At 39.5% G+C, this 16,682-nt stretch overlaps 1 protein-coding gene across 1 annotated transcript; it reads left to right on the top strand.

Moving 5' to 3' along the window:
• Positions 1 to 3,720: 3,720 nt before the first annotated feature.
• Positions 3,721 to 5,501, top strand: LOC148128629 (vomeronasal type-2 receptor 26-like; the record flags this gene model as incomplete). The annotated part of the gene is made up of 2 exons (XM_087948693.1): positions 3,721 to 3,772; positions 4,454 to 5,501. Coding segments are annotated over 2 exons (957 nt in total), but the record flags the coding sequence as incomplete, so codon positions are not given.
• Between the last annotated feature and the right edge of the window lie 11,181 nt (positions 5,502 to 16,682).

Raw genomic sequence — 16,682 nt, 5'->3', positions numbered from 1 at the left:
CTGAGATACTTTGAATCTTACGCGGGAGAGAACCCAATAACCAAAGATCCATATATATATATATATATATATATATATATATATATATATATATGCAGCAAACTCTCTGAGGCTTGTGATTTACTGCCACGCCAGGATTGCCGGACAGAGTGTGGATTTATTGCTGTGTAGTGGAATTTACTCCAGCCGTTCTCTTGTGAGGGTTTGTTTTAGATTTGAATTAATTCTGAAACGGCTGCTTTTTGTTTATATATATATATATATATAATCTTAGTCATTTAAACCCAGTAGCCAAAAATCCAAAAATCACCAAGTAATCCAAATAATCCAAAAGTGTTTCTTCTTGCTTCTTTTTTCCACTTTCTCTTCCTGGGGTTCTATTATTTTGTTGCAAAGTTTCAGTTAGAATGTATCTTTTAGGAATGTTGTTAAGGTTTCACTATAAGTTCATTTTAGTTCCAGGCAGTCTCCTCCATTTTTACCAGATCCTGCCCTTTTATGCTTTCCGTTTCTCTCCTTTCCTGCTTTTAAAGTTTTTTGAGTATCAAAAAGTCTTTATTACCCCTTTGACATTTTATTTTCAGCTTAAATGCCTATTGATGTCAAAGTGGATATTTGTCAATTTCTTACTTAAATCTCTTAGCTGTCAGTATAAGGAAGGGAAGAAAAAAAAGCCAAATCCTTTCCCTTCCCTCTCTCCTTTGCTGCCTCAAAGTCTTCTTTGGGAACAATGTTATTTTTTACAGTTCAAATTCCAGGGTAACTTAAGTTGTTGTTTTTTCAGTTGAACTCAGTCAACCAAAACTATCTCTTCTTATCTCCCTCCTGCACATTCTTTTCCGGTCGAGTTCTTCTTTGAGGTGGCCATTTCTGACCACCGCTGCAATTGCCTTTGGGAAAGGGAGTAATGGCCAGCTGAGGAGGAGAGATGCGGCTCTCCTCGACCCTGCTGGTGGTCTCCCCCCTCTTCACCACCTCTATGGGATGGCTTAGCCCCAAATCCAGCCAGCTTGGGGCACTCCGGTGGCGAGCACGGATCGAAACCGTGCATGATCGTGGATTTTGGTTTGTCGCCGAAGAAGCTCAAACTGGAAGTCCATGCTTACTTAGATTGTTACATGTGTATGAATTAAAATATCATTTTCTCCTCTTTTCTGAAATGCATAAATATAATAAGTTCATCCTTTTTTCTGCAGGCGTACCTCCCATTATTTCTGGAGAAAATTCCTCCAAGGTGCATCTTAAAGACAAATTAAGTAGTGAGCCTTGATTATTTGTTCGGGTCCTGCATTTTGGTCCCACAACAATTTCTAAATGAGTTATCAGTTGCTCTTTCATTCTAGTTTCTATTTTTTTTTTTTGGCCAGGAAGGCAGCATAACCTCCTTTCCTTGGCAGCTTTCACTTTTAAGGATTGGGAATTCTGGTCCATTTTCCAGGGTTTAACTCCCCTTTACCCAACACTTCACCCTATAGCGTCCTCTCCCTTCCAGCCTTGATTCTTGTGTTATAACCATGCAATTTTCCATTTGACTGAGTTTCTTCTCCATCACACATTCCTTGGGAGGAAAGAATTTCTTGTGGCCAGATTTCTATAACTGGTCTGCATCTTAGGAAGGCTCATAAGGCTGAAAGGCTCAGCTCCACTTTGCTCAGCCGTGGCAGTTTCAGAGCCCCCTTGCTCACTCCACCAAATACCCCTCCTTCTTTTAATTCTCCACCTCAATGTCCTTCCACTCTTACACCCATCTCCTATGCCCCTCAGTGCTTCCTTGCTGTGGAGTTTGGTTTTCATGGTTTTGTAAGTTGCAAGAACTAGGTACCTGATGAATTAGTAAGATTAGGGGTGACATGATGGCTGTCTTCCAACATCTGAGGGGCTGTCACAGAGAAGAAGGGGTTGACTTCTAATCCAAAGCACTTTAGGGCAGGACAAGAAGTAAGAGATGAAAGATTAAGAGAGAATTAAAGAAACGTTTTCTGACATTCTTAATTAGAAACAAAGAAACTGTCAACTCTGAAGCTGGCCTGTCTGAGGCCATTTTGAGACTTTTATGCTGACACACCGAAGGAGAGCGACAGGGAGGGGAGAATGGAGATAATTGGGGTGTTGTAACCTAAACAAAATACTTTCTCTTGGGAACCAAGGACATTCCTGCATATGCTCGGAAGGAGGGGAGAGGAGTTACCCAGCAACTGGATAGTAACATGATTGGACCATGTGACTAATTGTTTTGGGAAAGTGAAAAACATTTACTTTTAATTAGGTGGAAACTTCAGGAATAGTCAGAGTCGGTTTTCACCAGCCTGTGCCAATATGATATATCCAAAAAAATTGTTCTTTGAGGAAATTGCCTTCCTTGGAGTTTTGTTTGCTGTGGGTGTGTTACTTGGAACACTGACAGAAACATAGAAAATGGACAGCAGAAAAAAACCTAATGGTCCATCAAGTCTGCCCTTTGAGTTTAACTTTTTTATTTCTCTTTAATTTATTTTTTTATTATTCTTTACAAATTATTTTTATTTCATTTTAATTTGTTGTTGGATGACGGATATGTGTTTATCTCAAGCATGTTTAAACTCAGATACTGATGATTGACCCACAACCTACACTGGGAGTTGGTTCCAAGCTTCCTCTACTCTTTCTGTGAAGGAATCCTTTCTAACATTATTTCTGAACATCCCTCCTGTCATTTTGAGGCCATGTCTCCCATGCTCCTCATTCTTGCTTAGGATCGAAAATAATGCCTTCTAGAACCCTATTCATACCCTTCATCTATTCAAAGGTTTTAATCATGTCGTTGTCCCCCTTTCCCTTCTGTCCTCCAGTTGTCCATATTCAGGAAAATCTCCTAAGACGGTGACCAGCCCAGAATGATAGCAGCCATTATGTCTCATTTGGGGCTTTCAGCCAATGACTCCAATTTCTGAAGATCTCTTTTCTTTCAGCTTCTTCCCTATTTGAGGAATGTCCAGTTCAACAACAGTGCTGGTGATGAAATCTCCTTCTCAGAAAATGGACTGGGATCTGCTGGTTATGATCTTCTGAACTGGGTTTTCCTCCCCAATTTATCGTTTGTCCCTGTGAAAGTTGGACAAATAGATCCTGGGGCTCCCCCAGGCCAGGATTTCACCATCAACTCCAATGCAATTGTCTGGTCAAGAAAGGTGAGCTGGAAGGTCAAATAAATTCAGCAAAAGACTCTTTCTCTTCTGGGGATTCAAAACTTCCTCCTTACTGGAAAACAGGTCACTGAATCACAAATTTGGCGACCATCTGTTTACAAAAACATGGTTTGCATGTAAAATATTTGACGTTCTGCTTGAAATCCAGGATGCATTTAGAGCAGCCAACACCTGTTTCCATAGACGATTCCCATTCAATTAGATTCCCATGACTGTTCGTTTTAGGAAAGCTGTAGCTCAATTCCCAAGTCTTCTTTTATGTGCCAAGTCCCAGTTCCAATCTCTAGAATCTATCGGTGGTGTGGAGTGTCACTGGCTTTAATCCCCCTATAGTATTTCCTGGGTTCCAATAGACCCTTTGTAAACATGTTGACAATGGAAACAAAAATGTACAAATGAATACATGAAACATATTAATTGCTTAGGCCACTTATAGCATTTCTCTTTTCTCTTCTAGAAGGTGCCCTTTGCCAGGTGTGGCATCAAGAGGTGCCAGGCAGGAGAGAGAAAGAGAGTTCCAGAAGGCAAGGAAGTTTGCTGCTACCAATGTGCCCCTTGTCCAGAAGGGACTATATCTAATCAGACAGGTAGAGCACACTTTCAGTGTAGATCTTCCAAGATGAAGGAAACCATTCAGTAGAAACAACTATGAAGTTTGTTTAATGGATTTGACATTTTTCAAAATATTCATCCTTTGCAGCAGAATCTTGGAGTTGATGGATCTAAATTATCCGCCTAGCCACCATTCCTGCTCCACAGCAATTTAATGCAGGATAGTTTCAGGGCAGAATTCATGGGTTCCCTTTCTAGATTTTCTAGTCCTTCTCTTGCAACCCATCAAGAAAACCAGCAATCAAACTTTCCATGAAGGAGTGGGTTGTTGAGGGTCAAGTTTTAATTTTTATTATTTAAGATGAGCATCTTCTGTCGGCGCTTTCAGTCTCCCAGGAGGTTGATAGACCTTTTGGAGAAAGGGGAGATCCACCTAACTTTGTCTTCCTGCCCTTCCCTATAGAAGCAAATAGTCAGAATGAGTCAATCCAAAATCCAACGTAGAGAACCTATTTGTCCCAAAGGTGCTTTTTCAAGAGGAAACGGGACTTTCTGGTTTTTCTTTAAACTTCTTGGATGAGAATTGAAGTCTTCAGAAAAAAACAAAAATTCTAATTGCCTCTTGAAAAATCACCTTCAATATTGAATAAATCAATATTGAAGGATGATTTGCCCCTTTTTTATATACCACCAAATGTAAAGTGAGTTTATTTCAGATGCAGCTTCCTGTGATCCCTGCCCAGAAGACCAGTATCCCAACAAGGACTACGTCCAATGCATTGCCAAGAAGCTCCACTTTCTCTCTTATCAAGACACCCTGGGATATGCTTTAGTTTCTCTCACTCTTTCTCTCTCCATGATCACATTGGGAGTCCTGGCAGTTTTCCTTAAACATCGTGACACACCAATCGTCAAGGCCAATAACAGAGATCTTACCTACCTCCTCCTGGTCTCCCTCCTGCTTTGCTTCCTCTCCTCCTTCCTCTTCATTGGTCGACCCAGGAAGCTCACCTGTCTCTTCCGACAAACTGCCTTTGCCATTCTCTTTTCTCTTGCAGTTTCCTCTGTCTTGGCAAAAACTGTCATGGTGGTTCTGGCCTTCATGGCCACCGAGCCAGGGAACAGGTCAAGGAAACTCTTAGGAAAATCACTGACAAATTCCATTGTCATAGTATGTCCCCTGATCCAAGCCGTTCTTTGTGTCACCTGGCTGGTAACCTCCCCTCCATTTCCCAACTTGGACTTCCACTCCTTGACTGGTGAGATCATTTCTGAATGTCAGGAAGGCTCAGCTTCAATGTTTTATGCTGTCCTTGCCTACCTGGGTTTCCTGGCCCTCATCAGTTTCACCGTGGCCTTTCTGGCTAGGAAATTGCCTGACAGTTTTAATGAAGCCAAGTTTATTACTTTCAACATGCTGGTCTTTTGCAGTGTTTGGATCACCTTCCTCCCCAGTTACCTGAGCACCAAAGGGAAGTCCATGGTGGCTGTGGAGATCTTCTCCATCTTGGCCTCTGGGGCTGGTCTCTTGGCTTGCATCTTTCTCCCCAAATGCTACATTATCCTACTGAGGCCTGATCTGAATCAGAGAGAAAATATAATGAGGCATAAGAATGTCTGATTTATATGGAAAGTAATAACTTTTACTTTAAAACTTTTATAATATTGAATAAGTTAACAACACCAATCTAAATTCCTTTTTCTGGGAGGGGGATAAAATTCAACATGGAAACACCCAAGTCCTTCTTTTTGTGTAGAAAAAATCAAAGGCACATATTTAGAATTGTAGAGAGCGTCCTGGGCAGCAGCACATGTGAAAAGAATATCTCTCTCTTCATGAATCACAAGCTCAACATGAGCCAACATGAGCAGCTTGTTGCTGATATTCTTTGTCTGATGCAGGTGAAAAATGCACAGAGTCTGTGCAGAATCAGCAGGCATGAAGTGTGAAAAATAAGAGGGAATCATGGTTCCTCCATATTCTACATTGGTTAGACCACATCTGAATATTGCATACAGCCTCAGAGACAGACCAGAACGTAGTGGCAGAGTGTAAGATTCAGGCAGGGACAGCATGCACTGAATGGTACCAAAAAGTAGCTGATGTTCTGTACAGGAACATATGCACAGTGTATGGACTGGACCTTCCCAAGCCCAGTTGTGATATTTCACACAAAGTTGTGGAGAACAACAGGGCTAAGATCCACTGAGACTTCCAAATCAAGGCAGACATGCAGGTCCTTGCCAATGAACCAGATAAAGAGGTCATAGAGAAGAAGACAGAGGTGGGGATAGATTCAGCCCTGTCAAATAACAGCAACAGGAATAATAGCAGATAGCCAGAAGAGTGAAGTGGAAGGAACTACTGTCATGCCCCTGGTGGAGACTGACTCTGAAGGAGAGGAGAGGGAGTGGAAGTATGGCTCCGGAGGTTGTGGAGGAGGCTGGGGAAGGGCAGAGGCTGGCTGAACAATCAGAGGAGGACCCAGACCCATCCCCTATCCATCCTAGGGCATGCAGGGAGGAGAGGAAGGGAGAGACATGGTCTACCAGGAGGAGAGGACCTTGGTCCTTTTTATGGGCTGCAGCTGTGACAACTGAATAAGAGGACGGACATGCGTATGGGCGAGTGCTGGAAACAAAGCATGGAAATATCTCTAGTTTATGGTTCCGCTCTGAGTTTGGCGTCCTTCCCAGTGTGTGTTATCTGTTGATGTCCTCCAGCCCTTATCTTGCCTGCTTTTTGTTGCTTTTTTCTTTCTTCTTGTAACTGTGTGGGAGTTTTTTGTCTTCCATCAAAGATATTCAGAGCTTGGAAGCAAAATGAAGGAATAAAAGGGGCTTCACCTGTTTTCTGTGACTGTGTTTGTTTTGTATCCCACCCTGGGTCATCACACTAAGATACTGTGTCCGTCCTTGTCTTATTTGACTCAGTGGTGACTGGGTAGGAGAGACCCCACCCTGGACCTTCTTTATGTGAGGTACCACAGGGGTCAGTGCTGTCCCCTCTCCTATTCCACATCTACACAAGACCCCAGAGTAAGCTCATCCATTGTCAGGAGGTGAGAGAAATCAGAATTATTCCTTTAAAGAACAGAGCAAATGTAACTCCGTGTATAGCCTCTGTGTAATCTAAGAAACTATAACAAGATATTAAGTAAGACATTGTGTAAGGACATTATCTGTAAGGAAATAACAAGGTTATAAATCTCTTAGCACATTCTGGTCAGAAAGCTGGTTGGCAGGTCAAAGAAGATAGTTCGCAGGTCAAGAAATCAGTTGTCATACTAAAATTAATAATGCTGACAATAGTTGGAAGAAGCAACTGCTAAGGGGAAGGAGATTACTGGAAATGAATAACTACTGGGATGGAATGCTGGGAAGAGGAAGTTTGTCCACCCAGAAATCAACCAATAAAAATAAGGGACATTAATGGGCTGGAGTTTTGAAACCTTATTTAACCATCATGTATCCCTATGTAAAATGTCTCCTGTGTGTCTACCCACATGAGAGTAAGAGTCCAGCCTTGGCAAAAATTTCAATAAAGAAGGTCTTATATTGTTCCTGTTGATTTCAACCTGAGAAGTTGATTTTTTCACATGAGATGAGGTATCCTTGATATGCTGATGATACTCAATTGTACAACTTTGCTTCTGGTAAATTAAGCAGCACTCTATATGTACTGTCCTGCTGGACACCCTGGTAACCTCCTGCTTGGACTATTACTATTGGGCTGTCCTTGAAGGGTAGCCAGAAACTTCAGCTGCTACAAATTGAAGCAGCAACAAAAGTTATGCATGATTCTGGTAGGGCACATTATCGCTCTGCTTGCTAGTCGCATTGATTGGTCTCATCACAGCAGAGTTGGGGACTCTCTTATTATTTTATAAAGGTTTTAAGCAATGATTGCCTTCTTTATTTACAATTTACAAAATGGGGAGGTGATAAGTAACCTGGGAAAGCCAAGGGAAATCATCAAAACCATAAAAAGTGAAAGTTAGAATATTTTGGATATGTGGCCTTCCAGTAAGGCTCCCTTGAGGAGGGACTAAATCCACGACCATCCATGGTTTCAGTTTGTGCTCGCCGCTGGAGGGCCACGATCTACCTGATTTGGGGCTGAAGCCACCCCATAGAGGTGGCGGAGAAAGGGGAGAATGCCAGCTGAGTTGAGGGGAGCCACATTCCCCCTCCTTGGCGAGGCATAAAACTCCTCTCCGAAGGCGGATGCAGAGATGGCCAAAATGGCCCAAAGAGCCCAAAAGGGACAAAAGAGGAAGATCTTACCAGACAAGATCATGCAGGAGCAGAGAGAAGAAGAGGACAGCTTGGGTGACTGGGTTAAACAGGATTAACATCTGAATATAAGGAGCCCTGGAGCTAAAATACTTAAGAACTCTAGGAAAATATTTTTAAAGCTGCAGTACAGAAGAGAAGGAAACAAAATATCTGAAAAAAGGGGGTGAAATTTGGACATACTAAAGAGTGCCACCTGATGCTGAAATAAACTAATGTGAACTTTTAAAAGACTTTTAAAGAAAAATAAAGAAAAAAATGTTGCTACAATCAAATAGAACCCCTGGAAGGTGAAAGTGCAGTTTGGAACTTTGTAACAAAGAAGCAAGAAAAAAGTGTTCTGGAATTTTTTGATGATTTTGGAAACTTTGAACATTGGATTATTCCTGGATACAATTGAATTTTATTCTGGGAAGCAATCATAGAATTTGGTTGTCTAAAAGTACTGGGAAGTGTTGAAAGATGGCAGAACTTTACTTGGAACTGAAAATGGTACTAAAAATATAAAGGAACAATTGCAAGTGAAAGGAGAATTGTTTGGCTTTGTTCTGCAATCTCTGGAAATGGCGGTCTTGGGCTATGAGGATCAGCAAAAAGCTGATATATGCACACGGTTGCAGAGGCTGACAACTCCAAGATTCTTGACAGAGTTTGGATCATCAACAAGGTCTTGGCTATTCAGCCTGTATTTTATTTTCTGATTATTTATTTGTTGAGCATTTATTTGTTGAGATTTGAAGTTGCCATTTGTTTGACCATTCTGATACATAGACAAGGTCTTTTTGAAGGGTAGCTGTTAGGTATAACATTGATACCAAATATGGTTTGGGTGAATAAATATATAAAACTTAGATATCATGGTTTAAGTGCTTATCACTTTAAGCACAATGCAGCAGGCAATTAGCCGATTAAGGGTGCGGTTAGAAGTTACAATATAAGGAAGCATTAGAAGCTGGAAAGCTTACTGTCTGTTACTGTAACTGACTGTTACTGTGTGCTGCTGCGACTAACTGTGATTACTGACTGTGAGTGCCTGTGACTGAACTGTTATTGTTTGCTACTGTTTGCTGATTTACTGCGTAATTCTACTGAATATCCAGCGTTTGTTTCTCTGGAGAGTGAAACCGGAGGAGGAGAAGATATCTTTATCGGCTGATAAAGATATTGCAAGGACTCTTAACTTGGACTATACTAGTGAGTCTTACTGGATGGAAATACTGTGAATGACTTAATGGACTGAATGACAATGCTTAAACTCTAACTGGATTAAAAACTATTTAAACTACAAACAGTGTTTGTGTTCAGTGTGTGTATACTCTGGGGCCCTTCCTGGCTTGACTACTGCTGCAATACTCTTCTAGGGGTTAATCCCCAAACCCTAACATTGGTTATGGGCCCAGCAGCATAGTCTAACTAACCAGGATATAGCAGAGAGAGTTGGAGTGAGTTGCACATTACTGTAAAAACAAACTGTTTTAATTAGTTTAAAATAGTCAAAATATCTGAAGAGTAATGGCACAAGTAAATTTGTCACAACTGTCCATGATATCCAGGCTGGATGGAACAAACTATGTTTCATGGTCAATGAAATGTAGTTTACTTCTACGTAAAGAAGGTTTGTGGGACATTATAGCAAACCCACCAGATGTGAGTAGATGGGATCCTGCTGATGATGATGATAACGAAAAGTTACAAGACTTTAAACTGAAAAATGAGCAGGCTTTATGCATCATAGGACTGACTCTCTGTGATCAGCAGCTTGTCCATATTCGTGGAGAAGAAAATGCTGCAAACTGCTGGGAGAACCTCAGGAAGATTTATGTTCGGGACAGTGTAGGAGCACATATAAATCTTACACGGAAGCTTTTTCGAACGCATCTTCAAAGGAATGGAGATATGTTAGTTCATTTAAACTGTATGAAGAGCATTTTTCAAGATTTGCAAGAAAAAGAGCTTATATTTAATGAACTGCAACAAGTCTACATAATATTATCTTCATTAGATCAAAGCTATGATGATTATGTGACTTCGTTAGAGGTATTGCCAAAAGAAAGCCTCTCATTAACCGAGATTACAGGCAGGCTACTAGAAGAAGCCAGAAGAAGGCGTGGCGTGACGAGCTGAGAGAAGATAAGAAAGAAGAGAAATTATCTTCAAAGCTTGAAAGAAACCAGCAAAGCAAAGTAAAGCACCTGGAAGAAGAGAATTTATCTTCAACAGCATACACAATTAAAAAGTGTTTTAATTGTGGAGACAGAGACATTTGGCAAGATTCTGCAAAAGAGAAAAAGCCAGAATGTAAAAAAGCCAAAAGAAAGCATTTGAACTAGCCACGTTTAACAACTCTGATGTGAAGAATAATTTATGGGTGGTTGACAGTGGCGCATCCCACTGCATCACAAGAGATAAGACAAAATTTATAAAAATGTCTACAAGTTCTCAACATATATCACTTGCCAATGGCTGGAACCTGAAAGCGAAAGGTCAAGGTTTTGCACGTTGTCCGTACATAAACCAGGATATAAAAATGTTGTATGTACCGCAACTAAAGTTTAATTTGCTTTCAGTAAGGGTATTAGATAAATTAGGTTATGTAATTACTTTTAAAGATAATAATTGCATAATTGAAAAAGATAACAAAAGGATAACTGCAGCTTTAAATGGAACATTATATGTATTAGATAATAGTAAGAAAGGGGAGGCTCAAACTGTATTTAATAATATAAAGCCTCATGATGAATGTATCCATTTATTGCATAGGCGTTTGGGGCATGTAAATTTTAAAATGCTAAAGCATTACAGTTGAGTTATCTGAAGGAATAAGGTTAAAATCTTGTGATAAATATTTGCGTTGTAATGTTTGCTGTGAAGATAAGAGCAAGGTATTGCCTGCAAATAGGCTAAATGGTTTCAAAACAAAAGAACCTTTAGAAGTAGTATTTGCAGACATAATAGGTCCAAAGAAACCCAGTATGGGGGGTGCTAGATATATACTGAGCATTATGGACCATTATTCTAGATATGGGTTTTGCTATTTAATGAAAAGCAAAACTGAAACATATCAACATTTTTCAATTGGCTTAGGTTTGCTGAAAGAAAGTCTAAACGACAATTGATAACCCTGGTGACAGATAATGGTACGGAATTTATTAATAACAAATTCCAGAACAGCCTTAAGGTAGCTGGAATAGAGCATAAGAAGTCTGCTCCATACAGGCCAGAACATAACGCTTTTATTGAAAGAAGAGGCCAAACACTACAGGCAATGGTTAGAACAATGTTAAATGATTCTGGGTTACCTGATTATTTGTGGGGGAGCTACAATGTGTGCTAATAACATATTGAACAACGTTGTTAATACAACAACAGGTGAAATACCATTTACCAGGTGGCATGGCAGGAAACCTGACCTAAGTTACCTGCACACATTTGGTGCACCAGCATGGGTGCATATTCCTGCACAAATCAGAAAAAAGGGCAACATAGAGCTAAAGATTTTTCTTCGTTGGTTATCAGGCAAACCATAGGGCATATAGATTTTGGGAGAAAGGCACATCTAAAGTGTTATGTAGTGCTAGTGCCCAATTTCTAGAACATGAAGGATGGGAGAAATTAGAACAGGATGCCAATAAAGATGTAATTATTGAATCCTATAGAAATCCCATTAGTTATCCCTGTAACTTTAAAAATAAAGTAAAGAGACAAATACAGGATGAAATAGTGCCCATAAAGGAAGAAACAGATTCAATAGCTGAACAGGATGAGGAAGATGAACAGGTAGTAGTTCAACAAAGTCCTCCTGTAAGCCCTGTAATTCCCAGAAGAACTACACGTATATCTAGACCGCCTGATAGGTACCAGGCTAACACAGTGTGCCAGATTAATCAAGTTCCTAATTCTGTTGAAGAAATTAAAAAGTATCCTAATAAGGAAAAAGAAAAATGGTATGCAGCAATGAATAAGGAACTGAATTCATTAAGAGATATGAAGGTGTATGAAAATGCCAAATTACCTGTAGGAAAGAAATCCATTGGCTGCAAATGGATATTTAAGGTAAAAATAGATAAGGATGGTAATTTAATCCATAAGGCAAGGTTAGTAGCCCAAGGTTTTAGGCAGAATGCTAATGACTATGATGAGGTGTTTGCACCTAGTCTTAAGGCAGCAACCTTGAGAGCAGCTTTAGTGTGGGCAGCTAGTAAAAACTATATAGTTAACCATTTAGATGTGGAAACTGCTTCACTTGCACGCCCCATTAAAACATACTATTTATATGAAAAAACCTGTTGGTATTAAAAGTGAAAATAAGGATAATAATGATTGTTGGTTGTTAAAGAAAAGCCTCTATGGTCTAAAACAATCAGGCTATGAATGGAACCAGTATATTGTAAAGGAACTAGACAATATAGGATTTAAAGCTGGTTTAGCCGATCCATGTCTGTTTAAGAGGGAGACAAATGGGAAAGTATCATTATTATTACTATTCACAGATGACATTGCTTTGATTACTGAAACTAATGATGAAGCAAATAAAATAATAGCATCATTAGGAAAGAGAATAAAGATCAAGCAATTAGGGGAGATAAAGAAGTATCTCGGTTTGAATATAAAGAAAACACGGAAAGGTTTTAAGATATCTCAGGAAGATAAGATAAGCAAATTGCTAAAAGATTACAAGATGGAGTTTTGTAAGCCAGCTAAGACTCCAATGAGTCAGGAGTTTAGCAACACTGATGAACAAAGCCCTGAGTTTGATAAGGTGATTTATCAATCTTTAATTGGTAGTTTGAGTTATATTAGTAATTGGTCTAGACCAGATATTTCGTACTGCGTGAATCAGTTGGCTAGATTCAATTCTGCACCATGTGAAAGACACTGGAATGCAGCTAAGAGGATATTAAGATATCTTAAAAAGACAATGAATAATTCATTGTCTTTTAGAACCAAAGGGTGATTTAATTTTGAGTGCTTATGCAGATGCTAGCTTTGCATCAGAAAGAGACACTAGAAAGTCGACTTCAGGAACAGCCATAATGCTGGGTAAGACATTAATAGGCTGGAAGTCAATAAGACAACAGCATATAAGTTTGTCTACTATGGAGGCAGAATTCTCCTGTTTATCATTGTTATGTACAGAATTAATAATGTATAAACAAATGTTAATTGATATAGGTATAACAGTAGATTATCCTATAATTATACATGAAGATAATCAGGCAGCAATTCAAATGGCCACAAATATTGGAGTAAAAACAAGGAGCAAGCATACAGATCTAAGATACCTAAACGTGAGACAATCTGTAAGAAGTAAGATGATTCAGCTAGAGTACTGTATGTCGGAGGACAATTTAGCTGATAATTTTACTAAAGCCCAAGGTGCCAGTAAGCACCAGGAGAGTTGTGAAAAATATGGGGTTAGATTGTAAAAGGTATTATATATTTATTTCACCCAAAAGGGGAGTATGTTAGGTATAACATTGATACCAAATATGGTTTGGGTGAATAAATATATAAAACTTAGATATCATGGTTTAAGTGCTTATCACTTTAAGCACAATGCAGCAGGCAATTAGCCGATTAAGGGTGCGGTTAGAAGTTACAATATAAGGAAGCATTAGAAGCTGGAAAGCTTACTGTCTGTTACTGTTACTGACTGTTACTGTGTGCTGCTGCGACTAACTGTGATTACTGACTGTGAGTGCCTGTGACTGAACTGTTATTGTTTGCTACTGTTTGCTGATTTACTGCGTAATTCTACTGAATATCCAGCGTTTGTTTCTCTGGAGAGTGAAACCGGAGGAGGAGAAGATATCTTTATCGGCTGATAAAGATATTGCAAGGACTCTTAACTTGGACTATACTAGTGAGTCTTACTGGATGGAAATACTGTGAATGACTTAATGGACTGAATGACAATGCTTAAACTCTAACTGGATTAAAAACTATTTAAACTACAAACAGTGTTTGTGTTCAGTGTGTGTATACTCTGGGGCCCTTCCTGGCTTGACTACTGCTGCAATACTCTTCTAGGGGTTAATCCCCAAACCCTAACATTAGCAGTATTGGTTGTGGTATTGAATAGCTTTACATCATCAGCGAAGAGAATGCAGTTGCTTTTAATATGATCACAGAGGTCATTTATGTAGAGTATGAAGAGAGTTGGTCCTAGAACACTGCCTTGGGGGACACCTCTATTGACAGGTACAGAATTTGATAGGACGCTCCCAATTTTGACCATTTGTTGTCTGTTTGACAGGAATGCTTCTATCCACTTATGCAGTTGTCCAGAGATACTGTAAGATTTTAGTTTTAGTAGTAGTTTGTCATGTACCACTGAAACAAAGGCTTTACAGAAGTCTATGTAGATTGCATCCATTGCTTTGCCCTGATCGAGTTGTGTAGTCCATATGTTTTTACAGTGTAAGAGTTGCAGATTACAGGATAGTTTTTTTTTAAACCAAATTGTTTATTAGAGAGTAGGTTGTTTGTCTCTAAGTGGAAGATAATGGATTGGTTAATAATTGATTCCATGACTTTACAGGTGACGCAGCATAAGGAGATTGGTCTGTAATTTTCAACTAGGCTGGGGTCTCCCTTTTTGAAGATGGGGATGACTGTGGCTTGTGACCATAGGTTAGGCAAGGAGCTGGTCCTGAAAGATTTTTCAAAGATTATGCTTAGAAGTTCTGCTATGGCAGTGGATAGCTTTTTTAAGAAGTAGGCACATATTCCATCCGGTCCAATAGATAGAGATGGTTTTAGATTGCGTAGTGCTTTTTCAACATTGTCTTCTGTAAAATCGATATGTATTCGATCATTGTAGTTTTCTGTGGTTCAGCTAGGAAATACTGGGCATGATCCATTGCTGTTTACAAATACTGATCTGAAGAATGTGTTAAAGATGTTGGCTTTAATGGTGTCGTCGTTGCAGTCTTTACCATTAGGTCCTATCAGGGATGGGGTGGACCTTGAGTCTTTTAGTTTGTTGTTTATAAAATTGTAAAAAGTGCTGGTGGAATTGGTGCCTAGAATGTTTTCCTCTTGTTTAATGTGATAATTGGTGCATTCAGTCTTTATCTGGTGGCATAAAGTATTGTATTGGCTTTTGAAATTGGCAACGTGACCAGATTTCTTTTTCCGCCAGAGTGATCCCTTTTTGGATTGAAGTTTCCTTATTGTTAGGGGTAATCTGTTTTTGTTTTGTTTTGGGAGTTGTTATTGGTACATATAGTTTGATGATTCTTTGACTTCAAGTAAAAATATGTTGTAATGGTCTTCAACAGTATTGCATCCAGTGAGTAGAGATTGCCAATCAAGGGATGAGAGATCATTGTCTATAAGATCATAGTTGCCTATTTGGAAGTTATAATTGGGGATCACATCTTTGTGTTGATTTTTGTGTGGGCGTATGTTAAGACAAAAGTCAATCATATGGTGGTCACTGTTGGAAAAGGGTTCTTTATTTTGTATTCCATAAATTAAATTCAAACTATTGCAGAAGATAAGATTGAGGCAGTTGTTAAGTCAGTCTAGTATTGTTGGTTATTAGTTGTTCCAGTCCTAGATTTGTAACAGCATTGTAGAAGGTTGCATGTGTGGGTTCAGTTGTACATTCGTTAAGAGTCCAGTTTATAAGAGGTAGATTGAAGTCACCAAGAAAGATAAAAGTGTGTGGTCAGGATGTTGCCCATGTTAGTAGTGAATTTAGCTTGTTTACATGTTCGATGTCATAATCAGGGGCTCTGTAACATAGTAAGAACCAAAATGTGATATTTAAGGACAGTTCACAGATGATGGTCTCAGGAATAGCAAGCTCCTGGGTAACTTGGATGTTTTTTAGATGTAACAACTTTTTATAGACAATAGCAACACCACCTGCTTTACGAATTTCACGATCTGATCGGTAAACATGATAGTCTCTTACTGAGGTAATGGAGTCAGGGAGAGATGATTGAGCCATGTTTCACAGACAAATATGATGTCGAATTTAGCCATATTTAGTAAGAGGAGAAATTCAGGTATTTTATTCACAAGGCTTCTTGCATTGAGTAGCTTGCATTTAAGGCCAGCTGTAGTTGGAATTGAGGTAGTCAGGGGCCTGCGTGCCTATTCTTGGGTGATGGTGGATTGGTTGAAGTAGGATTGTGGTTGAAGGTTAAAGCTGAGTTGTGGGTTGTGTGACTTACTTTTGATACAGTCAGCACAGTAGTCAAGGTACAGATCCTTCTCTCCATTGTCTAGACGTTTTTTTAGTTCTGTGTGGAGTACACGGTAGCGGGCATGTTGCTGTATGGTTAGGTCAGGGCGAGAAAGTAGGTTCTTATGATTGGTGTTGCTTTTGGCAAGTGAATTTATAGTATAAATGAATTTACATTTACTTGATTCATTTTTGCAAATGACCCTGCAGAAGTGTGGGGCCACAGAGCCGTCTCTGTTTTTGAGCTCTCAGCCAATGCGAGAAATGTCAAGTATTTCATCAGGGGAGATGGTTGATGCTTGATAATCACTGATGATGTTTCGGACAATTGTGATGTCATCATTGTCATTGATGTCCTCTAGACCGAATAAGATGGCGTTGGGACCTTTCCGTTCGCGTTCAACAGCTGATGAGGATTGGAATACCATTATTTGTCTGATTTATGTTTTTTT

This window comes from Notechis scutatus, unplaced genomic scaffold, assembly GCF_049901735.1.
Source record: "Notechis scutatus isolate UNSWTSFEM ecotype Mainland unplaced genomic scaffold, rNotScu1.2 NSCUCTG74, whole genome shotgun sequence".
NCBI lineage: Eukaryota > Metazoa > Chordata > Lepidosauria > Squamata > Elapidae > Notechis > Notechis scutatus.
Note: the sequence above shows the minus strand (reverse complement) of the source record. Positions and strands in the feature narration are given on the sequence as shown.